This window comes from Myotis yumanensis, unplaced genomic scaffold (genome assembly GCF_028538775.1).
Source record: "Myotis yumanensis isolate MYYU_CA2020_CCGP unplaced genomic scaffold, mMyoYum1.0.hap1 SCAF_3, whole genome shotgun sequence".
In the NCBI taxonomy this organism is placed as follows: Eukaryota; Metazoa; Chordata; class Mammalia; order Chiroptera; family Vespertilionidae; genus Myotis; species Myotis yumanensis.
The window spans coordinates 112,172,262-112,198,334 of NW_027223754.1; the positions used below are offsets into that span (position 1 = coordinate 112,172,262).

General features: G+C 40.1%; 1 protein-coding gene across 1 annotated transcript in view; it reads right to left on the reverse strand.

The window, feature by feature from the left end:
• RXFP2 (relaxin family peptide receptor 2) overlaps nucleotides 1–25,528 on the reverse strand; it is a 51,033-nt gene extending 25,505 nt beyond the window's left edge. Inside the window, exons 1-6 of the mRNA XM_070408744.1 lie at nucleotides 25,475–25,528; nucleotides 23,481–23,499; nucleotides 16,456–16,602; nucleotides 13,853–13,930; nucleotides 10,660–10,765; nucleotides 9,772–9,843 (exon numbers count right to left, since the gene is read on the reverse strand). Coding sequence (XP_070264845.1) covers nucleotides 9,772–9,843; nucleotides 10,660–10,765; nucleotides 13,853–13,930; nucleotides 16,456–16,602; nucleotides 23,481–23,499; nucleotides 25,475–25,528 — 476 coding nt within the window. The remainder of the gene's footprint in view (nucleotides 1–9,771; nucleotides 9,844–10,659; nucleotides 10,766–13,852; nucleotides 13,931–16,455; nucleotides 16,603–23,480; nucleotides 23,500–25,474) is intronic.
• Between the last annotated feature and the right edge of the window lie 545 nt (nucleotides 25,529–26,073).

A 26,073-nucleotide genomic window follows, 5' to 3' on the forward strand; every position in this document is an offset into this window, starting at 1 on the left:
TTGGTGTATAAAAAGCCATAGATTTCTGGGTGTTAATTTTGTATCCTGCTACATTTTCTGATTCATTTATTAAATTGAGTAGTTTTTTTATGGAGTCTTTAGGGTTTTCTAAGTACAATATCATGTCATCTGCTAATAATGACAGTTTTACTTCTTCTTTTCCAATTTGGATACCTTTAATTTCTTCTTGTCTGACCGCTATGGCTAGCACTTCCAGTACTATGTTGAACAGGTGAGAGTGGGCATCCCTGTCTTGTTAATGTTTTTAGGGGAATTGGTTTTAGTTTTTGCCCATTGAGTATAATGTTGCCTGTAGGTTTGCCATATAAGGCTTTTATTATGTTGAGGTATGATCCCTCTATTCCCACTTTGCTGAGAGTTTTTAATCAAGAAAGGGTGTTTGATTTTGTCAAATGCTTTTTCTGCATCAATTGATATGATTATGTGATTTTTATCCATCAATTTGTTTATGTGATGCATCACGTTTATTGATTTGTGGATGTTGTACCATCCTTGCATCCCTGGAATAAATCCCACTTAGTCATGGTGCATGATCTTTCTAATGTAATGCTAGATCTGATTTGCTAGAATTTTGTTGAGGATTTTAGCATCTATGTTCATCAGATATATTGGCCTGTGATTCTCTTTCTTTGTAGTGTCTTTATCTGGTTTTGGGTTTAGGGTAATGCTAACTTCATTGAAAGAGCTAGTAAGTGTTCCTTCTTGAAGTTTTGGGAATAGTCTGAGGAGGGTAGATTTTGTTTTTCTTTGAATGTTTGGTAAAACTCCCCTGTGAAGCCGTCGGCTTTTGTTTGCTGTAGGTCTTTTGATTACTGCTTCAATTTCTTCCATAGTTATAGGCCTATTCATATTTTTTTATTCTTCCTGATTGAGTTTTGGAAGGTCGTGCTTTTCTAGGAATATGTCCATTTCTTCTAGGTTGACCAGTTGTTCATAGCATTTTTTTTCAATCCTTTGTATTTCTGTGGGATCTGTTGTTATTTTGCCTCTTTCATTTCTGATTTTGTTTATTTAGGTCATATCTCTTAGCTTCTTGGTGAACCTGGCTAGAGGTTCATCAATCTTGTTTATTCTTTCAAAGGACCGGCTCTTGGTTTTATTGACCTTTTGTATTGTGTGTTTTTTTTTTTTAATCTGTGTGTCATTTAATTCCACTCTGATCTTTATTATTTCCTTCCTTCTGCTCACTCTGGCCGAGCAATGCCTGTGGTTGCTGAGGTGGGTCAGCAGGAGAGTCACTGGAGGACCCAGTCATTGGAAAGCGTGTGGCAGCAGTGGTGGACTGGCGGACTCCCAGGAGCCTGTGGCTGGAGAGGCTGGAGTCCCAGTGTCTGTGGACCTGCAGCTGAGGTAGCAAGTCTCTGGCCAGAGTGGCTATAGGTTCTTGGGTGTTGTCTGAGGCAAGTCTGGATGGTGGTGAGGCTGGGATCTTAGTCACAGTAGCTCTCCCCTTCGAGATGTCATGTTTTCTTTGCCAGCACTGGCCGCCAGGGAGTGTTTGCAGTGGTGACAGGGGCTACCCATTTAAGAGAGCCGGGTCCGCCATCCCCCAAAAGTCCTGCAGGATCTAACTGTCTCTCACTCATACACACACACACACACACATACACACACACACCACGTCCACACACTCCCCTTTCACTCCCTCACTGCTGTCCTGCCTTGCCACCATCTTTTTCCCCCAGTCATGATTTACTTAATCTTCAAAGCAATTTAGCAGTCTAGTATGGATTCAATAAGAACACTATCAGGAGTATCTAAGTAAACAATTTCCTTTTCCTGTGCTCATACAATGAGAGGTTAACCCTGAATACATATTTACCAAAGGCAATTATGGGCAGGAAATATCCACAGAAATAATAGTAACTAATGACTACATAGTCTATAAAATGGCTTCCCTAGCTCTTATTTGGATTTGATTTGGTTTCTAAAACATTATACAACACTTTCTTAGTTGTTATAATACTTCACTGCAAAACTACTGGTAAGACACATACTCATTGGGCACCTGGCTGTACTCTGAATTTGCTTATACCATAATTATTATCTAGAAAAGCCTATGAATCATGAATGTGTTACAGGTGTGCTAGGATATTGATGCACTCAGCCCTCTGGGTAGCTAGGTAAAGTCAAGATCAGCTTCCAGATATAAATAAAACTGAACTTTCACCCCAGATCTTGAACAGATATTGTCATTTCTCTGTGTACCACCATATGGGAAAGGTTGGTACTAGAGAGCACATGCTTTACATTCATAGTGATAACAAAAAACATCAATTTCTGTCCTACAGAGTAAACTTGAAACCTAGTGAGTCCGGTTGTCATTCCAACCTCCTCCCCTTGCACCATGTCTGTGAAGAGAACCTTCACATTATAGCATAAATTCTGCTTTTGGTTTAAACTTCTTCTATGGTCTCTGGCTGGTGTGACTCAGTTGGTTGAGCATCATCCCATGCACTGAGAGATGCTGGTTTGATTCCTAGTCAGGTCACATACCCTGGTGGCAGGCTTGATACCAAGTAGGGAACATGAAGGAGGCAGCTGATTGATGTTTCTCTCTCTCTCTCTCTCTCTCTCTCTCTCTCTCTCCTCCCTCCCTCCCTCTCCCTTCCTCTCTCTTTAAAATCAATAAAAACATATTAAAAAATAAAGTTCTTCTATGAATACAATGAGCCCATACAGATCAATTTCTGTTGTAGCATTTACTGAGCCTGTGAAATGATGTAATGAAAGTTAATATGATGAATTATAATAGCAAACATAAATAGAAAAAGAATATAATGATATAGTATGGATATATAGAAGTTCCTTTAAAATATAAAATTTACTGCCTAACTAGTACTATTTACATTTTATTCAAGATAAATAATTCAAAAAGGCAATGCACATTTTACCCACATGTTGTCAATCTTGAAGAGATGGGTGCTGTCATGAATTGTGAATTCAACCTTGTGCTTTTATTTATGTATTTACTTTTATTTTTAATTTTTTTGTTAATCCTCACACAAGGATATTTTTTTCATTGATTTTTAGAGAGGGTTGCCTCTCTTTCACGCCCTCCTGACTGGGAATCCAACTGGCGCCTTGGTATGTGCCCTGTCTGGCAATCGAGCCCACAGCCTTTTGGTGTACAGGACAATGCTCCAACCAACTGAGCCACCCATCCAGAGCTGCATGACTCACCTGATGTGTACAGTCTACCTGCCTTCACTGACACAAGTTAAGACTCCATCTCCTTAAATAATAAAGAGCTTCTAGTGTATTTAGTCAGCTTGTTGGCACCCAAGAAAGAACTAGAGTCTTAAGTGCCCTGTCTCAGACTCAGGTGCCAAATTTTTACTCTATTCTCTAGCATCCCCTTTCTTCCTTGAAGAATACTAGCTTAGTAAATATTAAGGGAAATTTTGGAAACCTGACAATTTAGCAAGTGGTGTTCCCTTCTCATGGAGAGTGGAGATAGGAGTCCATTTAATATATTTTACATTGAATAGCTACTCTAAGAATAACTTACTGGTTCACGAATTCCTGCTGTTTCAGCTGTCAGGAGTTTTCAAGCAGAAACATCAGGAATTTATGTACCTGGAACTAAAGCAAATACTTTAATGACATGCATGTTTTGGGGCTATTTTTTAACTCATCATGGTGTATTCATGAGCCAGGTGACTCACTGAATTACATTTTGTTGCCAATGATTGCCTTGAACAAGAACCAGCCTAACATGGAATTCCTAAATTATATAAGGTTTATGTTACAATGAGGAGGAGAATGACTGGTAGTTTCCATGGTAGCAGTGAGAAAGTATTGTAGTCAGTCCCATAAATTATACTTTATTTCTCTGAAAGATCATCTTAAATTGTTCCTCCCCCAAATTAGAAAGGTTTGATATTTTTAAAGATTATTAAAGTTAATAAACTAATCAATAACAAAGCTTTCAGATAATTGAGCAACATTTATTCACCTGGCAATAAAAATTTCATTTTGAGTTAGGAATTTATTCTTCTGAGCACCTAAATGACCTCAACTTCACTGTGAATATTTACAGCGTTTCAGACCAGAGAGACTCAATGTTAAATTTGGTATTTCTTAAGCTATATTCCAAAACAACTTAAGAATGCATATTAACTTTACTAGCTCAAAACCATCTAAAACGCAAATTTATACATGCCTTTTCCCTGGTTAGACAGAATAAAGCTTGAATTCTTTAGCCTGGCATTTAAAGGCCCTACAATCATGGTTCAATGACCTTTCTAGCACATGCACCACCATTTCCTGTGTACATACTTTTTTTTTTTAGACAACCTGCCCTGTTCACTCTCTTCCAGATATCCTTTGAGTGTTTCTGCTTATGTTAGTTTGTTTCTCCCTGCTGAAGATGCTCCCCACAATCTGTTTGGTCTTGCATATCATTCCTTCAACAAATACTCATTGATCTTCAGCTATGTTTCAACATATGCAACAATGAGGGGTGGTGGTGGCAGTGGTACCTGGTACATGAGAGAATCAGAAAGATCATCCCACTTAGAGGGAGGGTATGGTGGTCAGTAAGCAGTTTCTTCAAAATTCAAGGACAAATGTGAGTGGTTCACAAAAATAGAATCAAAGTTGAAAAATGGTTTGTCATGTTCAAAACTCAGACAGTGAATAATAGTGTGGGCAATATCAATGTATTTCTATTATATTTTAGAAATAAGACAATTTTAATAAAAAGTCCAAGCCTATTATATAGGTTCTATTTTATAATATTATGAAATAGTATACAAAAAAATTCTCAACTCCTACATAGTTTCTGTCTTCTCAGTCAATGAAGATGATCTAAGACTGAAGGAAATAGAAAGGATATAAGACAGGAGATGTGAAAGCCCAAGATGGTAGAATATGTTAATCAAAATTAGTCAAAGTCCCATGGTTTGGAAGATGTCTCCTAGAAACTGAGAAACACAAAAATGAGAACACCAAGTCATGATCAATTACTGAGGAATCTGGACAAAGAAAGAGCTGTTGGAAAATTAAAGATAGCAAATGCAATTTTAATTTTTCAAAAAGGGAAGAAGTGGATTTCATAAGCTACATTGGTTCTAGGAGAGATTGAAGAACAAGCTATTGCAATGCTGCTTTGTAAGTGTCTCAGAGAGAAAGGGATAAGGTAGTTCATGAGAAATAGGACAGGCAGACCAACTTGATTGTCTTTGAAAAAGTGATCAGACAAAAAAGTGTGGCCAACATTGCTTATATGTTTATCAGGCATTGACATAGTGGTTTTATGATGTTTTTATGGACAAAAATAAAGATACACATTTTCTAAAGAATATAGGTGAAGGGGTCTTGGAAGATGATTGTCCTCTTCAGTATTTCACTCTATGACTTCAGATGGATCATCTTATTTTCAGATGACAGAATACTGGGAGTGAATTATGTTGGATGATCCAGAAAGATATTCATACTCTGGTAAGAAAAGCCGAATCCAACAGGATGAGACTGGATAGGGGTACTCTCAAATGATAAGTGACAACTGCAAGATGGAGAAGCTATCACTTAGCAGTGATACATTTGACACAGGATTGGGAACTTTGAAAGCAATATGGCTGGGAGTTAAGGGTATGAAGTAGCTACCAAAAGAGCAAATGTAACTTTAGTACATGTGAGGTTCAGAAAGAAAGTTCTATGGCTGTATCACAGTGATCATATTATTCTAGATACTACACACAGGGCAGAGTAGTGTCAGCAGATAATGACAGATTTGAAACCAGCCTCTTAGGGAAGAATTGAAGGTTCTGAGGCTGCTTGGAAAAAGGACTTGTGATGGGCTGCAGGGTGATGGTCAGCGTTAAATATCTGAAGAGTGACATAGAAGCCTGATTGGGTATGCTTCGATCAGTCTCATGAGGTGAATTTCAGAATGGGGGGAGCTTTTGAGATGCTTGGGGAAGTAGTAGAGTTATGTGACAGGACACAGTTTATTAGCATATTGATATTGTTTAAAATTCCTTTCCCTCATCAACCTTTAATTCCCTTCCTGGTTTATTTTTCTCCATACCCCTAATCACTATCTAACACACTACGTATTTTATTATCTATCTCCCTCCCATGGGAGGTTAAGCTCTGTGAGAAGAGGGTTTTTCATAGGTGTTTTCTGCTGTATATTCAGAGCCTGGCACCTCATAGATATCAATAAATATTTGTTGAAAGAATGAATGAACATGGGGGTTTTGACATCTTTTACCCACCTGCTCTCTGCTATCCAAGAGCTCTGGGTTGCCCATCTGGTGTCTTCTTTTCCTGGGGATGGTTTGGATTTTGTACTTTGATCATTTGGGCTACAATAATGCAGAATTAGGAAGAAAAATGAAAGAGGAGAAGGACAGGAGGGACAAGGGCTTGCCTGGGGCTGGGCAAGACTTTTCTGGCAGGTCAGGAGAAAGTGGCAGGAAGAGCTGAGGAATATGAGGAAAGAGGGTTGGAAGAGAGATTTTAAGGAAGGATTGCTGAGATTATGAGATGATGTAGGGTGTCTGAATAATGTTTGTAAAAGACCTGAGTTATTTTAAAATCAAAGTTTGGTTACTGGATGTTTTCATTGATAACAGCAATGTTCTGAGACTGACCAATGTTGGTGAACTTCCAAAAGACCATAGTTAGAGGTTTGGCTTTGAGGTCAAGCTTCAGTACTTGTCAACTGGTTGACTTAAGACAAATGGCCTCTCTTCTCCAAGGGTGGGTTCCCATATTTCTGAAATAAATCTAATGATATCTTCCCTACCTGACAGACTTTGAGGGCCAAATTCCAAATGAGAATCTCAAATATAGGAATTCTTTCTAAATTAAAAAAGGATAAATAAACATAAAGAATTGTATTTTATCCCCCATGCTATCCCTTGCATATAATAGGCATTTAGTGAATGTTTACTGATGGGAGTCTTATAATCTATTATCTCTGAGTCTCGGGAGGGGGCGGGAGAATCAAATTGCCTAGAAAGCATCAAATTACTTGCATCAAGAGAACCCCTGCTGAGTGATATCAGGTTATAATGTTTTACCTAAATTTTCTCAGACAAAGCAGAGTTAAACATTTACTTGGAAAAGTTTCCAGCTGATCTGGCAACTAACATTAATTCCTACTTTTTTTTCACTAAAAAAATTGGAGCCTGAGTTATCTAAGCTAGTTCTCACATATTCTTTTTTTTAGTGAGCTAGCAGATACCATGCGAGGTAAGTATTGACCTAGAACAAAGCTATGGCTCAGTGGTCCAGGAAAAAACTTGGCCTAAGAAGTCTAATTATAATTCTCTTTACTTGATCCTTTAGTGACAGCCCCCTGCCTCCCCAGAAGTCAGCCTCCTTCAAATTAGGAGGCAAAAGGTATAGAAGGGAGTTCTGCATGAAACAGGACAGGATGTGTTGGTAGAAGATTTAATTAGATGCTGAGAACAAATTCTTTCTATCTTGAAGTTTCTGGTTATTATAAATTAAACACAGTGGCCTGGCCAACATGGCTCAGCAGTTGAGTATCGACCTATGAACTAGGAGGTCATGGTTGGATTCCTGGTCGGGGCACATGCACGAGTTTCAGGCTCAATCCCCAGTGTCAGGCATGAAGGAGGCAGCTGATCAATTATTCTCTCTCTTCACTGATGTTTCTATTTACCTCCCCCTCTCCCTTCCTCTCTGAAATCAATAAAAATATACTTTAAAAGTAAAATAAACATTGCATTGAGCATCAGAAGATATGGGCTCTAATTCTGGCTTTTACACTAACTAGTTATAGATCTAGTAAGTTATTTAACCATTGCAGACTGTCATAAGTTACCTTAAGATTAATAAGATTTAATTAGAAATTCATAAATCTTTCTCTAACTCTAGATAACAAAATTTAAAAGGTACTCTAAAGCATGAATCTTTTTGCTAGTGCTATTTTATTTTTCCTCCCTTGAGCATTTTTCAGGCTGCACAGAGGCAATATTGATCCCTATAATGAACAAGTGGTGATTCTATGAATTTCCAGTAAGACCAGAAGTAGTACAGTTAAAACCTTTTCTCTAGAGGAATCTGGAAACCCAGAGCTAAGGCATAGCTACTCCTGTGGGACAAGGACAATATGACCACATGCTCCAGGATGAAGCTGCAGGCTCCTACAGCAGATGGGATTTACAGAGGCTGTAATGCAACCTCGGCATGGTTACCTACACTCACACAAGGTCCTGTCATCCTTTGGTGACTTCCTTTCTTGGATGAGGGAGTCTGTTCCCAATTCACAAACAGCACAGAATTGTTGATGGCATTTCAAACCAAGTGCATCTGTTCAGTAGCAGCAAAGGATCAGATTGTTTTTATTCCTGGATTTTAACTTTCTCCTCCATATCTAATGTTGAAGAACCAAACAATAAGATGGCACTGCCAAGGGGTCCTACAGTATTACCTTGCTAATTTTAAAATCTAGTCTAAAGATCATCCTGGCAAATGTAGAACTTGATCTCTTCATTATCCCAGAGTGACCAGGCTCAGAGGGACTGATACATAGCTACCAAACTCTCAAATGCTGAACATTCTCAATGTCTTTATTTAAATAGATGGTATCCCATTTCACTAATAGGAGTGCCTTTGGTGTCTATCCAAGGTAACTTCCAAAATACTTTAGAATGAATAATTTGGGAAGTTAATGTAGTCATCATAAGGTTGCTCAGTGATCAGAGAAGCAAAGCAAAAGCCATTTCTATTTTGATGTGGATGCTGTCAAAAGATGGTTCATGCAAGTTGAGGTGGAGTTGGACAATCCACCTCTGTCCTCCAGAGAGATGATATCAGGGATCACATCTCCCAGACCCTGGTTTTCTTTCTGGGACAATGCTGGAAGCATGTTGGCACTTAGCTCCTCACTGACTAGCATTTCTTCACTGCTGACTGTGCGGTTTATCCACATTTTCTTTCCTCAGATATAATATCCCTGCTTTCACTAAGGTCACATTTTCTTCTGTCATCCTGAAAGGCAGTTGTATCGCAGCATTCTGAGTGTTAATTATCTGATCTTTCTTGTCAGTGTTTTTTCTGTTTGTTTGTTTAATATACCTTTATTGTTGAAAGTTATTACAGATGTCCGTGTGTGTGTGTGTGTGTGTGTGTGTGTGTGTGTGTGTGTTTTGTTTTGGTCAGTGTTTTTGTGCTCACACTCTTTTTCCAAGGTAAAAGGTGCAATTAGTGCCTCTGAATCTGCAAGGTCATTTTCCAAATGACTTGGAGTAAAAGCACAGAACTATGTATTTTTTGATTGAGCTGCTTCATCTGAACTCCAATTTAACTCCAAAAATGTTTATAGTAAAACCAGTTCACTTTAAATTATGAAATGTGCCAAAACTGGTTTGGCTCAGTGGATAGAGCATCAGTCTGCGGACTGAAAGGTCCCAGGTTCGATCCCGGTCAAGGGCATGTACCTGGGTTGTGGACACACCCCCAGTGGGAGATGTGCAGGAGGCAGCTGATCGATGTTTCTCTCTCATCGATGTTTCTAACTCTCTATCCCTCTCCCTTCCTCTCTGTAAGAAATCAATAAAATATATAAAAATAAATAAATAAATAAATAATGAAATGGAAAGATAATATACTTTTTAATGCTTTCTTATCTAATATTAATTACATTTAGATAAGTAAATTTAATATAAAGATAATCAACTTTATATTTTGCTTTACTTTTAGATAAAAAACATCATAAACAAAACCCCTCTGGATTTCCCCATTAATACACCCTTAATAGCTACTTACATCTTTTTAAGTTCTGTGTATTTGATGAAAACTTTATCTGGAAGACTGTGAATTTTGTTTTTCTTCAGAGACCTAAAATAACATATAAAGAAGATTTCAGTAAGGATTTTATGACCAAGAAAACTCGTCCTGGAAGCTCTGTGCTTGTGAAGAGCCTTTCTGATGATCCTTCACTCCACTTCACACATTTGAAAAGCACTGTTGTAACTGAAGACTTTCTCATGTGATAATAAAATGTCCATAGCACAAAATTAAAACAGCTTGCAAGCATTTGACCACTTAAGACAGTTAGCATAATAGACGGGGACATCTATGGGGATTTAATTTTGTCTTTTATTCTTTGGATATTTTAATAGAACACAATAAACAAGACCCACAAAACAACCAGCTTATGCATACCCAAATTGTGATATGACAGCAAATTCCAGAGACTCTGAAAACATTATGCAAAGTACACAAACACATGCATGATTATGACACAACTAGCTTTGTAGCTCTCTTATACCTTCCTACTTCAAACAAATTACCACTTTTAAAAAGGAGGTAAAATAAGTGAGTGCTCTCCCTTAATTTTGATTTTTAATTGTATAGTAATGGCATATTAACAACAATACATAAATCATAAAGTAAGTGAAAATAAGAACTCCAGATGACAGGCATTTGCGAGCTAAAGGATAACCTGGGTAACCTAACGTACAATGTTTAAGACGTTGTTTCCCCAGAGAAGAAGCACACAGAATTCTTGGATGACAGGCGGTTTTAAAGGGTATTTCTATTATTTTTTAATATACAAGTAACATAAAACGTAACGAAGAGAGATTAGATCAGGCTCCACACTTTTCCAGTGACTTTAGGAGCAAATATCATTAAGATGTGAATTCTACTCACAGCAGCGTTACGTTGCTGGAAACGGGCGGCACCAACTTTAAGTCAGCGTTCACACACTCCAATTCTGTTTCTTTGCAGTCACAACGTGGAGGATACTGGTTTAGAACTAGGGGCCCAAAAGAGCAAGATTTCACTAGGCAAATACTTTAATTATGACTTTATCTCTGATAACTGACATTGTTCTCTTTTCTTTGAATGTATGTTGATGAAATAATTCAGTCCCATAATAAAAGAAAATAAAAATTCTGACCAGTGTGGCATTCATCTCAGTTCAAGCTCCCAGTGTTCTTTTCATAATCACTTAACAAGCGACTAGAAAGAAACCATAGAAATGTTTAAATAGCAAATAAATAAAAACCCCAAACAAACAAACAAAATGTGTAGGGAAACAAGATTATGTTCTTCTCAATGAGGGACATTAGTATGTTTGAGTAAATCTTTAATGGGTATAGTTGAGTCAATTCAATTTAATCAAGTGGCATAAAGAGGCAGCTCAATAAACACTTGTTGATTAAAATTAAATTCAAGTCTTTTCCCCCTTTAAACTCCTCGTAGAGAAGAGTTAGATGCAGGTTGTACAGTAGCCACCATCATGCCTATTAAAACCAACCAAGTCAGATACGCTCTCACCTGGGTTTTTTGTGTTTATTGCTATGAAGTTAAGGTGGAAGGTAAAATGTATAGAGCAGCTACAAAGCCAAGAAACCTGAAGGGTCGTTTTTTGGAAGCAGTTAGAAGGAAAAACCAGGCTTCAGAACTTGCTCTGAAGGAGCCTTCATAATTATTAAGACAATGACATAAAGGAGTGAAAAGTCTATGGTGAAACCAGACCAAGTTGGCCCATGGGACAATCAATCACGTGTATGTGGTGGTGGTGGGGGGAGGGTGGTCTGAGGAAGAACACCCATTTATGAAGCATTTGATTTTGCCTCTAATCCCATGGATATTTGTTTTGATGGAGCTAAGAAAGAGTTATTTTCAAAATTTAAGCTTTATTATTATTCATTTAAATCTGATATAAATTCTTTGTCATTGCTTGGCTTCTTTTAGACTACTTTTATCCAAACTCAATTTTAAAAATCAATTTCACTGACTTTTCATCAATTCAAGAAACTTGTGTTGAGTACCTACTTAATTCACAAGATGCCTTCTAGTGTATAAAGTTTTGGAAAATATTCTATATCATTTATAAGTTTATGCTAATCAGCTCAACTTCCTAAATACTACTTCAATGTCTATTGATATTAAGAATAGTGTTATTTACATTGAAAACTGTGGTTGGACACCCTTGTTTACCAATAAAAGAATTCCGTATAGCCCAAGCTGGTCCTGTTGCCTAAACCAGACTGTGAGCAGAACTTCCTCACCTGCAAGCTAACCTCACCCCAAGCTATGTGGAGTCTTCTGAAATGCCTCTTGCATCTCTCTACCTCACTCTTCCCAATGGTATTTTCTGGGTTCAGATTCTTAGTATTAGTCTGGAGCATAGCAAGAAACATAATAACCAGTATCTGCCAGCATTCTTTCTCCTCAGGCAAGATTGACATTTGGATCAGATCACTGTCTGTTGTTGGGAGCTGTTCTGTGCACTTGAGGGTGTTCAGCAGTGTCTGTGGCCTCTGCCCACTAGATGCCAGTAGTAACCCACCTCCCTCCAGCTGTGACAACCCAAAATGTCTTCAAGCATTGTCAAATGTTCTGGGATGAGTGGTGGGAGGGGAGTTTCCCAAGTTGAGAATCAACATTCTAGTCTAATATCTACAATTCTATTGGGAACATCATTATCACAACTACTTCTTATTGTGAGCCTTTTCCTCTTCATAAAAGAAAACTAGGCTCAAAACTTTGTTGGTTGCCCACGTGGACATAAGTGATCTCCACAAAGGGGTGTTTACAAAATGACCCATTGTGGTGCAGGGAGAAAATATCAAAATTTTCAGTTATATTTATTTCTAATCTTTTAATTTACTCTTTTTAATTTCTAACTTTTATTTATGACATATTTGTGTATAATAAAATATATGATAAGTGGTAATTATAACCTGGTATTACAAAGTGTATAATATATTGTTAGTGTTGTATTTTATTGTTCATACACCTACATAATTATGTCTATGTGTGTACCTATATCATGTATATTCTATATAATATATTAGGTTATTACACATATATGTAATACATGTGTATACATAGACACAATTCTGTCTATAACATAGAGGCCAACTCCAAAGCATGCAGCCCAAATGCTTTATGGGCAGGCCCTTTGCTTCCAGGTTCAGCTCCTGCTCTTCCCCCACCACACATCCAACACCCTATGAAAGGCATTGAGAAGCACGCCCCTGTACCTTCTCACCTCAGGATTTTGCTGATCTTTCTCTCCTGCTGACTCTGTTACCTCTTACCCTTCCCTCCATCCAATGACTTTCTAAGTTCATCTCAATGTCATTTTCTTTCTGGGTCTTTTCCCATCCATGGCAGAGCCATTATTTCTTCCAAGGAATTTCCATGTTCCTTTATGCAAACACCCTTCCTCAAGTTTTTCACTAATACTGAACCATTCCTGCTTCTATAGGGACTTGTTTTTCCTGTTACAATATTAAGCATGTGTGAGCTAGGGCCACATCTTAGTATTAGACCCTCAATTCCTACCATAAGAGCTGAAAAGTAGTTGGTATGAAGAAAGTAATTAAAGGGAATAAGTTCTTTATTACTTATCATAATTAGTCCACACCTGTACATTCTTGCAATCAGAAACTAATACAATAATGAGCATGAATGAGCCCTGACCGGTTTGGCTCAGTGAATAGAGCGTCGGCCTGCGGACTGAAGGGTCCCGGGTTTGATTCCGGCCAGGGGCATGTACCTTGGCTGTGGGCACATCCCCAGTCGTGGGTGTGCAGGAGGCAGCTGATCGATGTTTCTTTCGCATTCATATTTCTAACTCTCTATCCCTTTCCCTTCCTCTCTGTAAAAAAAATCAATAAAATATATTTTAAAAAATAAATAATAATGAGCATGAATGGAGCATTTTGTATTTTTCTCTTTACTTTTTCAGTCCCCAGACATATAGTAGATATAGTGTGATCCTGAAACACATTGAACTGAAATGGAAATATAAAGGGAATTGATCACCTTCCTCATATAAACCTATACACCTCAAAACATCCAGAGTCATTGAAGCAATGCCACTTACAGCACTCCTGGGTGAATGCCACTTTATCAGCATTTCCATGGATTGTGCCAAATATAGTCGCCCATCCACTAGTGTCCCCTGTAAAATGGTGATGAATATGTGTCAGTTATGCTGTAAATCAAATGTCAAAGTGCAAAACAAAAGTCTAATAATTTGATAATGAAATCAGTTAAAATTGCTTTAAAGAATAGAACGATAGCATTGAAGGTAAGAGAGAAAACACTAGGTAGACATCTAGAGTTTTTCTCTTTTTTGAAATTACAAATATTTCAAGTGTATGTATCATAAAATATATAATGGAAACATAGGGTATCCTTCAAAATGTATACACACGCTTTGAATAATTATAAAGGCAGTGTTTATTAAAATACATTTCTTTTTCAAAATTGTTATCAGCTGAGCATCCTGGACTTTGCTGTGTCCCTTTGATTGCTAGCTGGGCAGTGCCAACAAGTCACAGCTCTGTGTGGTATAAAACACATGGGATTCTTTCAGATTCAGAAGATCTGGGTCTTTGTGTCTACTCTGTGACTAACTAGGCATGTCAGGCTCTCTTGACACAGTCTCTTTGAGAAGAAAATGCACAAGTTATATTAGACAATATATACAGTTTCAATATACAGGCTTAAAATGGCCTGTAAGACCCTTCATGATCTGGCCTCTGCTTAATTCTTCACCCTCTATATTCTTGTTCACTCTGTGCAAGCCACACTGGCTTTTTTTTGTACCATAAACACATTGGCTTATTTCATGCAACCTCAGGGCCCTTGCACTTGCTTATTCCTTTGCCTGGAACTTTGTTCCTCCAGAATACTTCATGGTTTCCCTCTTCATTTCATTCTCAATTCAAACGTCATCTCAGAGAGGCCTTCTCTGGTATGTCTTTGAAGTAGCCCTCCCTCCAAGTCACTTTCTAGCCCATTATCCTGTTTTTTATACTTCCTGACACTATCACTCTGAAATTATTTATTTATGTATAAGTTTGTCCTTCTCCTTGTTCACATGGTCCATGTGAACTTTGCAAAGGCAGGATTATTGTCTCCCTTAAACCTGCTGGGTCCCAGTGATTTTGAGAGCACTTGGAACATAGTGGGCACTCAACATGGGTCTGTTAAATAAATCTCTAGGCAGGCCTATTCATATTGAACCAATTACAAGCTAGTTATAGAAGGACATTTAAAATTAAAATATGTGTATCCAAGTAGAATTTAAAATATAATTTTTATCAAATATAATGCTTTGTAATACTGTGTTTCTATTTTAAACAACCTCTGTATATGAAAGTTCAGATAATTATCTATCTATATATATAAAAAAAGCCAGTGACCAGAATGCCTTAACGACCAGAACAACCAGTTGCTATGACACCCACTGTGGCCAGCAAACTGGCCTGATCAGGGGGTGGGGCCGGCTGGCCAACCTCCTGCAGCCTTTCCCCTCACCTGGCCCCAACCAGGATCAATCCCCCTACCCCGATCAGGGTTAGGGCTGGCCAGCCAACTGCCTGAAACCCCTCCCCTCAGCCTGCCCTGCCCCCGATGAGCTCCCACCACCCCGATTGGCCCAGTGCCCTTTTCCCCAGCCAACTCCACCCACGATTGGCCCCCCACTCCATTTGGGGGCATGGCCGGCCAGCCCACTGCCCACAGCCCCTCCCCATGGCTGGCCCTGCCCCCAAGAGACCACCCCACCCTAATTGGGGGTGGGGCCCGCCAGCTAATTGCCCATGGCCTCTCCCCACAGCTGGCCAATCTCCCACCATCTCCTTCTCCCAAAAGGCCCGGCCCTGATCCATCCCGATTGGGGCTGGGCCAGCTGGACTCCACCCATGCATGAACTCATGCACTGGGCCTCTAGTCCTATATAATAAAAGGGTAATACGTGAATAGATAGAATGGCAGAACAACCAAACAACCAATCAAACTGTAATATGCTAATGATATGCTAAGTCTTCTCAACCACTTGCTATGATGTGCACTGACTACCAGGGGGCAGATACTCTGACCTGTAGGTTAGCTTGCTGCTGGGGTCTGGCCAATGGGGTCTGAGCCAGATGGGCTGGACACACCCTGGAGCCCACCTGGGGTCCCTCCCCTGCCCGATTGTGCACTGGTGAGGTCCCTCAGACTGGCCTGCACCCTCTCACAATCTGGGATCCCTAAGGGGATGTTGGAGAGCCAGTTTCAGCCCGATCCCGCAGGCCACTCTTGTTGGGAGGGCGCTAGACACAGGGCTCATGCCTGGCGAGTGCTTCTGCAGCAGCGTGAGCCTCTCCTGATCAGGAATGATTGGGCACGAGCCCGTGGCAGGAACAGTGGGGCTGGGATGAGCAGAAGTGGCAGAAAGGAGCTGAAGGAGGCATTGGACTGTGGGTTTTGACCCAATCCGTGCAGGCCACCCAGAGGGACCTGACCCATGCATGAATTCGTGCACCAGGCCTCTAGTCATAAATAAATTTGGGAGCTATTATTTGTGTTACAAAGGGTTTCCCTATAGAATAACAAACCATGTTTTCCACTTCATTATAATTATTATCTGATTCACCCACAGTTTGGGGGTTCACAAAATGGGGTACACATATGGAGCTGAGCGGGAGTCCTCACCACAGTTCTCCTCATCAGCACCATTCCCACAATCGTTCACACCATCGCAATGAAAAGCACGCGGCAAGCACTTGGTCAGATTCCCACAGGGAAAATATCCTTTTTGGCACAAAGGAGTGATTACACTGTCTTCAGTCAGTGCAAAATCTGTGTGAAAGAGAGGACACAAATCTTATGTAATAGCAAGAAAGCATTAATATGTCCAAACTCTTTTCATGTTGCCCCATTTAATTTTCACAAAACCCCTATGAGTTGAGTTTGTCTGGTGTTATTCATAATGCACAATTTCTATGAACAATTGCAATCATATCTAACATCAGCTACACCAAGAATGGAATCAAGGCTTATTTTGAAGTCACTTCAGGAAGTCTAAGTAAACAATACCTAAGCAATTGTCCTACTTTTGTAGAAAATCAAATCCACTCCTAGAAACAGAAAGGCTAGACTGTGAGCTCACAGGATCAAATTGCTGGATTTATTTACTCATTAATATTTTACAAGAAGAATTTGAAGTGACTTGTAACAAAAAATACACATGCAAAAGACAGTGTAAGTATAACTTAGAAATCCAGAAAAACATTTGAATAAGGAGATAATAGTTAAAATATCTCATTGAGCTCCCTGTGTGCTAGGTGGTTGGCACAGTGGTTTATCTCAGTTATTCTTGAGATAAATATACATATATTTGAGGGGTAAATACAGTCATCCATCTGGGAAGTCACAAAGGGCAGATTTGAGTCATCCCCCTGACTCCACAGGGCCATCTTAATCACTGTGCTATGAAAATATCAATTGAATAAGGAACCTACATTTCAAGAAGCATAAGTCCCCTATGAGAATGAACTAAAAATCATCTTCTTGGGCAGGGAACATAAGAGAAGATGAATGAAAGTTGAACAACTGCTACATTAAATGAAGAAACCCAGAAAGGAAAGATAACATTTACAGAGTTAACTATTTCTGACCATAAGATGACCAAGAAATTCCAGAAACTTAGATGTAAGAGATATTCTTGCAATTTTGAAAGAGTACTTTTCCAGGAAGTAAAGAGATGTGTTTTTTATACATATTCTGGTAGAATGGTAGAAGTCATGTATTTTTTAAAAGGAGTACAACATGAAACTTCACAGAAATTAATTTAGAAGAGTGTAGACTCAGGCACAGCTACAGTTCAGTATGACTAATGGAAAGGAGAGAGGGGTGTTGGCAAAGTGTCTCTAGCCACAACATTGAAGTTTGGCATCATGGCCAGGAATTTCCTAGGATTGGTGTGATAGTGTTTTTAATATGGCAGAAGGACAGAGAACAAACCTTTGTGAAGCATCATCTACTTTGTGGCGGGTGTCTCCTAATTATTTCATTTAATAGCAACTTGGTGTGATTGGTGTTAATATCTACATGTAAAGATGAAGAAATGGAGACTGAAAACATGAAAGCACTTCGACTCTGGATCTTAGGAAAATGGCTTTGTGAGAGCTGGGCCTTCTAAGACATGCTGCCTTGCAGCAAGGTGTTCTCCCAGCAGAATGATCACCAGGTTCTCCTAAAGTATGTGAAGCCTGCTGGCCCTCATTGTTTAAGAAATAGCGCCTTTGTTTCAGGGCAGGAGTTTGATTTTCAGCACTAAAGCTACGTGTGAGTTACAAGTTAATGTTAACCTTTTAGTGAGATCGTTAGAGAATGAGTGGAGTATTGGATTACTTGAGTTTTAGTCCTTTAGGCAGCAAAGGCATAGAAGAGGAGAATCTGGCCCTCTCTTGGGAGGGACCAGAAGTAACAGTCCACATTCTCCCCAGAAGCTGTGCGTCTTCCCTGAGTGGAGAGCATGGCTCTCAAATGCTTTCCTGAAATCTCTGGACTTTTGTTCTTACAAAAGAAAAATCTATTTTCTCCACTATTGCTGCAGTGGTGGATGAATGATTTACTATCAGCAAATAGGCCCAGGACCAGTCAGATCTGACTATTTTAGGAAAACTTTTTCTGCTTTGGGGTTGGCTTGTGAAGTTGCTTCCCACAGGGACATGTATACTGAGTCATGGATTTTTAAATCTCTTGACTTATTTCTTATAAAGATTTCTGTAGAAAGCAGATTTATGAAAACTAGTAGTCCTCCTGTGTTTGGAATGTGTGTGAGTGAGGGTCAATACATTTTAGTGTAGTAGCTTTGACATTTTTTAAGATAGTAATTCACAGTTAGAAATAAATTTTGTATCACATATAAATTTTACACACAGACTGTAGATAAAATTTATTGAAATATTACTTGTTTTTACTTTGTGGGATGTACTCTGATCATTGTTATTCTATCTTATTTGCTTGAAAAGGGATTACAAGCTTCAAAATTGATCTTATGATCCATCCACTAATAGGATGCTACCCAATATTTATGATTTCACTCATATGTGAGATATAAAACAGAAAGCAACAAACTAATAAACAAAACAAATGCATAGAAACAGACAAAAATATAGAGGTTATCAGAAGGGGGGAAGGGGAAGGTGGAAGAGGATAAACGGTTCAAATATATGGTGATAGAGAAGACTAGACTTTGGTAATTGAACACATCATGCAATATACAGATGATGTATTATAGAATTGTGCACTTGAAACATATATTCATATTAACCAATTTCATCCCAATAAATTTAATAAAATTAAAATAAATAAAAATATTGATTAGCAATAAAGTGCTCTGAAGACCATCAGACCTACCTGGATGAGCATTCTCTCAGCCACTCACTAGCTGTGTAAATTTTGAGCAAGCTATTTAAGCTCTTTAATCTTGAGTTTCTTTCATTTGAAATAAAGTTGATGATATCCCCCCAATGGGTGTGTTTCAGGAGTGAGACAAGTTAATGCTTGTAAAGTACTGGATAGTGCCTGACCCATGGGGATCCATTGGTTAATGTTGGCATACAGGCAAGTACAACACAAGGTAAGAAATCAGGACTTTAATAAGGAAGCTCTAGTATCAAGTGTAAGCTTGCTGTACCTTAGCATTGCATGATTTTTTTTTTATGTGACTTCCATGAAAGAAAAAATAGGGACTATCATAAAGCTTCCTTTACTTCTTTATACTATTTTATTTTATTTATTTTTTAATTTTATTATTTTTTAAATTAAATCTTTATTGTTCAGATTATTACATTAGTTACTCTTTTTTTCCCACCATAACTCCCCGCCACCCAGTTCCCACCTGACCCTCCGCCCTCACTCCCCACCCACTGTCCTAATCCATAGGTGCACGATTATTGTCCAATCTCTTCCCTCACCCCCACACCCTCCCCCCCCCCCAAGAATAGTCAGTCCATTCCCTTCCTATGTCCCTGATTCTATTACAATCACCAGTTCATACTGTTCATCAGATTATTTATTCACTTGATTTTTAGATTCACTTGTTGATAGATGTGTATTTGTTGTTCATAATTTGTATCTTTACCTTTTTCTTCTTCTTCCTCTTCTTAAAGGATACCTTTCAGCATTTCATATAATACTGGTTTGGTGGTGATGAACTCCTTTAGCTTTTTCTTATCTGTGAAGCTCTTTATTTGGCCTTCACTTCTGAATGATAGCTTTGCTGGATAAAGTAGTCTTGGTTGTAGGTTCTTGGTATTCATCACTTTGAATATTTCTTGCCACTCCCTTCTGGCCTGCAAAGTTTCTGTTGAGAAATCAGCTGACAGTCATATGGGTACTCCCTTGTAGGTAACTGATTTTCTTTCTCTTGCTGCTTTTAGGATTCTCTCTTTGTCTTTTGCTCTTGGCATTTTAATTATGATGTGTCTTGGTGTGGTCCTCTTTGGATTCCTTTTGTTTGGGGTTCTCTGCACTTCCTGGACTTGGAAGTCTATTTCTTTCACCAGGTGGGGGAAGTTTTCTGTCATTATTTCTTCAGATAGGTTTTCAATATCTTGCTCTCTCTCTTCTTCTGGCACCCCTATAATTCAGATGTTGGTACGCTTGAAGCTGTCCCAGAGGCTCCTTACACTATCTTCGTATATTTGGATTCTTTTTTCATTTTGCTTTTCAGGTTGGGTGTTTTATGCTTCTTCGTATTTCAATTCTTTGACTTGATTCTTGCGATCCTCTGGTCTGCTGTTGGGAGTCTGTATAATATTCTTTATTTCGGTCAGTGTATGCTTAATTTCTAGTTGGTCCTTTATCACAACATCTAGGGTTTCACCAGTCTTCTTGAAGATTTCACTACATTTATCAGAGGCTTCTAGACAGTTCTTTAAAGACCTTAAAAGTGTGGTTTTGAACTCTATATCCAGCAGTTTGCTTTCCTCCAATTCTGTCGTTTGTGTCCTGTTTCTTTGTCTTGGCATTTTTTATGCTTTGCTGTGTCAATAGAGTGCCTTTCTGTGCTAAGTGTCCCAATTATCTGAGGTAGACACTCTTGATGCACCCCCTTGTGGGCTTTGTGCACAGTCTTGTTGTAATTAAGCCTTGATTGTTGTAGTTATCACTGTGAGGAATTGACCTCCAGGCCAGTTGGCTGTGAGAATCAGCTATGTCTGCAGTGGGAGAACTTCTGTGCTGGAGACACCCCTCTGGGGCTAGACTTGCTTCGATGGGGCTTTGGTGCTCACTGAGTCTGCCCCCTGAGTGTGTCTTTTATGGTTCCACGGAGTTGCAAACTGGATGGTCCCACTCTGACCTCTGGGCTTCCTGGCTCCTGGATCTCTAGGGAGGTGCTAATCTAGCCTTTGCCTGAGGCTATCCAGCAAAAGTCTCCCTGCAGGGCTTGGGCGGGGCGGGTCCCATGGGATCAACAGGGTGGGGCTAGCAATTATGGCTGCTCTCAGTCTTGCCCTCAGAGGCTCTGCTTCTCAGTGTCCCGGTAATCGCTGGAAGCCCCTCGGAGAGAAAGCTGCCTAGGGTTCTGACCGATGCCAGATAGACCCGCTTCTCCCATATGAATCTGGGTCCCTAGAGACTCGCCTGGAACTGGAGCTCAGAGCCTGAGACTCCCTCCCGATTGAAAACGACAACCACGCCCTCAGCCGCCAGCCCGCTCCGCATGCACTCCGCACCTTAGTATTTCACCTCTGCACTGCACCTCCTCTGAGTCTCGGTATGCTTTTCTCTTTCCTTCTAGTTGTAGAATTTCCACTCAGCCAGCCTTCCTGTGGTTCTGGATGATGTCCGTTCTGTCTTTTAGTTGTATTTTTGAAGTGGTTGTGAGAGGCAGCAATCTCCAGCTTTTACCTATGCCGCCATCTTGGTTTCTCCTATACTATTTATTTTAAAAACCATATGACATATGCAGTTTATATCTTAGGCAGCCTCAAATCTCTTTTGAAAGCTAATGGGGGAATTGTAAATGATAAATAAGCAATGAAAATACCTTCATAACCTATAAAATACTAGTAATATTTTCTGAATGATCTAGAGGAGGTGATTAAATATTTGATTAAATACAATTTTGAAGTAGAAAGCTAAGGCTGGGTAAAATATTTTGAAGGGCTTAGATTATGCTCCCTTATGGGGTTACCATAAAGATAACCTTGAGTCCTTTGAAGGCTGGACCCTAATAAATATCTACTTCACAAATGCAGACTCCCTTAGAGGGAGACAAACAATTAGCTGTCACAGACAGGAGGGATAGAGATTATTTTCTTCTCCCAGAAAATATTGGGTTACATGTAACTAGTATGGGTGAGGGAAAAGGAGGGGAAGGGCTGACCATGTACAAACAGAAATGGTTGATTGCATTTCTCCTAACTCCCCATCTTTCACCTGAGAATGTCTTCCTGAGGCATCTCAAGGTATAAATTTTATGATAGGAAAATAAAGAAATGCAATCTATCCCCTACTCCCTGCCCTTTGTATCCTAAATCCCTCTTGTTCTATTTAGTGCCTGGTACTTACTTTATGCTCAGTAATGATTTTAATGAATAAGTGAATGAATAAATGAATGGGTTGGTTGGGAATAAACAAGAAATTGAAGAAAGCCCCTTTCAAGATGTAAACTTCCCAAAGTTGGAGCTCAGGGGCTAGGATCTTTGAGAAGAGCAGCAGCACCACTCAGAAAAGTTCTGACATGACACCAAGGTGAATCCAGCTCGTTTGCTGAGTCCACCTGCCAGAAGCTCTCCTACTTCTGGGAAGATTATTAGTGTGATTAAAAGCTGACCTTTGCAGGTAGATGATTTAATGTTTATTTGAAGGAAACTAGTAAAGTGTTCCTTAGAAGCTTTTATGTTGATGCCAACAATGGCCGGCAGGACCGGAGTGAGAGGGGAGTGTGTGGACATGCACGGGTGTGTGTGTGTGTTAGGGACAGTCCGAGGGTGTGCGCTCCCCTGGACAAGGAGCGGCAGCTACCTCCACAGCCACTCCCTGGGCATGTCTCTGGCTTGAAGACAACCATCTTGAAGAGTTTATAAGGTCCTCTTTGGGAGGAGGCTGCAGGGAGCAGCAGCAGCTAGGCACCCAGAGTCGCCACCACCCGGACTCACTGCAGCCTGGGCCCGAACCCACATGCACCCTGCCCTGGGCCGAGCACCCTCCAAGGACACTAACCAGGACTATGCACCTAAGTAGACACCGGTGGGACCTCTTCACGACTGCCACTGACACAGCAGGGCTATCACCCCTGCTGTAGACTTATCCACCACCACTGTTACTGTGCTGCCACCACTGCCTTAGAACCCCGCTGTTCGTGTCCACTGCCAAAGCTCAGGGGCAAGAACTGCACTGAAGGCCAGAGAGATAGATACAGCCTCCCCCACCCTGAACCTACTAGAACTGAGGACCTGAGGAGACTGAAGAGACTGCAGATCTGTGGGTGAGATGGAGTGCCTGGGATGAGAGATGTGGCCCCAAGGGCACTGGATGTGGAGACTGCAGAATGGTGTGAAGCCTGGTGTGAAGTCCCTGGATAGAGTAGCACTAGCACCCTGCCATTGTGCAGTGTGGGAAGTTCCTCCTGAGCAGTGGGAAGGACCATGCAACGGCACTTAGGGCGAGCCTACACTGGAGGGGTCTGAAGGACACGCCCAATATTGAATCTGGGGGACCCTTCATTTCTTGGAGGAACTCGTGCTGGTGAGCAGAAAGGGGAATGAACAGTATGACCAGGAAGAGGATCAGCCCTGCCTACCTAGAACACAGGGAAGGTGCCCTCTTTCCTACCAGCAAAACAGCTGCTTCTGACCTGACCTGTGATGACCTGAGGCAAGGGCAAACAGCCCTGGGTTGGAAATCCGTGCCTCTGCAGGTGGCAGAGAGGAGGTGCCAACAAACCAGGCTGAGCTGAGACCTTGAAAGAGAGGAAGCCCCCCCTCCCCACTCCAACATCCAAGACCAGGATGTTCCCGCAGAGCCCAGCTCTGTGGGGGAAGGAAGAACAACTCAAAACAGGGAAAATTAGGGTGTGAGACTAGAAGCAGACCCAGCCTCTGGGATAAGAAGTCCCTGCTCACTGGATTACTAGGGGCTTCAACATATCGGACCTCAATCAGGTTGCCCAGGGCCAGAAAAAGACAGTGGCTCACGTTAACCTGCAACAGAGAAGTTTCCAGGAGGCCCAGGATAGACTCACCAATGGACTAGAGTCAACAACATCAGAGCAAAATCAAATGAGATTTACAAATAGCATACTCAAAGCTTTTTGAGTGTGTGAGTGTGTTTAAATATATTTTTATTGATTTCAGAGAGGGAGAGGGAGATAGAAACATCAACGATGAGAGAGAATCATTGATCAGCTACCTCCTGCACACCCCACAATGGAAATCAAGCCAGCAACCCGGGCATGTACACTGACTGGGAATAGAACCATGACCTCCTGGTTCATAGGTTGATGCCCAACCACTGAGCAATGCTAGCCATGCTGCTTTTGTTTCGTGTGTGTGTGTGTTTGTGAGTGTTTTTTGTTTGTTTGTTTGTTTTTCTTTCTATAGTAGTTCTTTTAGCTTCCTTCTTGTTTCCATATTGCCATTTTTTCTTCTTCTTTCTCACATTTTCTTTATATCCAATATAAGTCTTTGGTCTCGTGTCTTTTAGTATTCTTTTTAGTTTTTCTTTGCTTTGCTTTCCCTTCTTTTTCCTTCTTAGTCTTTCCTGTTGTTGTTGTTGTTGTTGCTTTGTATAGCTTGATTTTTGTGGTATTTTTGGTTTGGTCCTGCTGTGTCTTGTTCTGTTCTGTCAGCACCTGTATAACAGCTGACATGATGAGGTTGGGATTGAGCCCCACTGTCAGCAATTCAGAGGGGAGACCCCTCCCACAAATTTACTATTGCAACAACAACAAAAAATAAGTTACCTACAAATAAACTTAACTAAGCAAGGAGTTAAAAAACCTGTACTTGAAAAACGAAAGGACATTGAAAAAGCAATAGAAGAAGATACAAACAAGTGGAAAGGTATACCAGGTTGATGGATTGGAATAATTAACATCATTAAAATGTTCAGATTACCCAAAGCAATCTATATAGTCAAAGCAATCCCTATTAAAATACCAATGGCATACTTCACAAAACTAGAACAAATACTCCAAAAATGTATATGGAACCATAAAATACCCTGAATAGCCTCAGCAATCTTGAGAAAAAAGAAAAATGTTGGAGGGATCACAATACCAGATATCAAACTATATTACAAAGCCATTATAATATAAACAGCCTGGTACTGTCACAAGAACAGGCATATAGACCAATGGAACAGAATAGATAACACAGAAATTGACACACACCATTGTGGCCAATTAATATTTGACAAAGGAGGCAAGAACATATAATGGAGTCAAGACAGTCTTTTCAACAAATGGTATTGGTAAAATTGGACAGACACATACAAAAAGATTAAACTAGGCCACCAATTTATACCATACCAGGAATAAACTCAAAATGGATAAAAGACTTAATGTAAGCCTTGAAACCATAAAATTCCTAGGAGAAAACATAGGCAGTAACATCTTATGTAGCAGAATTTTTGCTGATACAACTCCCAAGGTAAGAGAAACAAAGAAAAAAATAAACAAATGGGACTACATAAAAATAAAAAGCTTCTGCACAGCAAAATAAACCACCATCAAAATGAAAAGGGAATGCACTGTATAGTAGAACATATTTGCCAAGGATACATCTGATAAGGTGTTAATCTCCAAAATATATAATCTACTCATACAACTCAACAAAAGGAATACAAACAATCCAATTGAAAAATGGGCAGGGGACATGAATAAACACTTCTCCAAAGAAGACATACACATGGCCAAGAGACATATGAAAAAATGCTCAAAGTCACTAATCATCAGAGAAATGAAAATTAAAACCAAAATGAGAGCAGGAAGATGGCGGCGATACAGGCAGACGCGTCCCAGGTCTTGTCCCGGAGCAAATGGAGTAAGCAGCTGAAACTAATAACAACCACCCCGAATTGGCGAAATTATCAGCTGGTGAGACTGTTTGCAGCCGGGAAGGACAGAGCTCCCCTGGAAAGGTAAAAAAAACCAGGGATCTGGGCAGAAAAGTTTGCCAGACCTCTGAGCCCAGAGGGTCGGAGGGAGACCACGTGGCAGACAGCCACGTCTCTTGGGACAGACACAGCCCCTGACTGGGGAAAGGAGTCCCGCGGGTTTGCTGGCGCCGGGAGATTTGAGATGTGGATTTT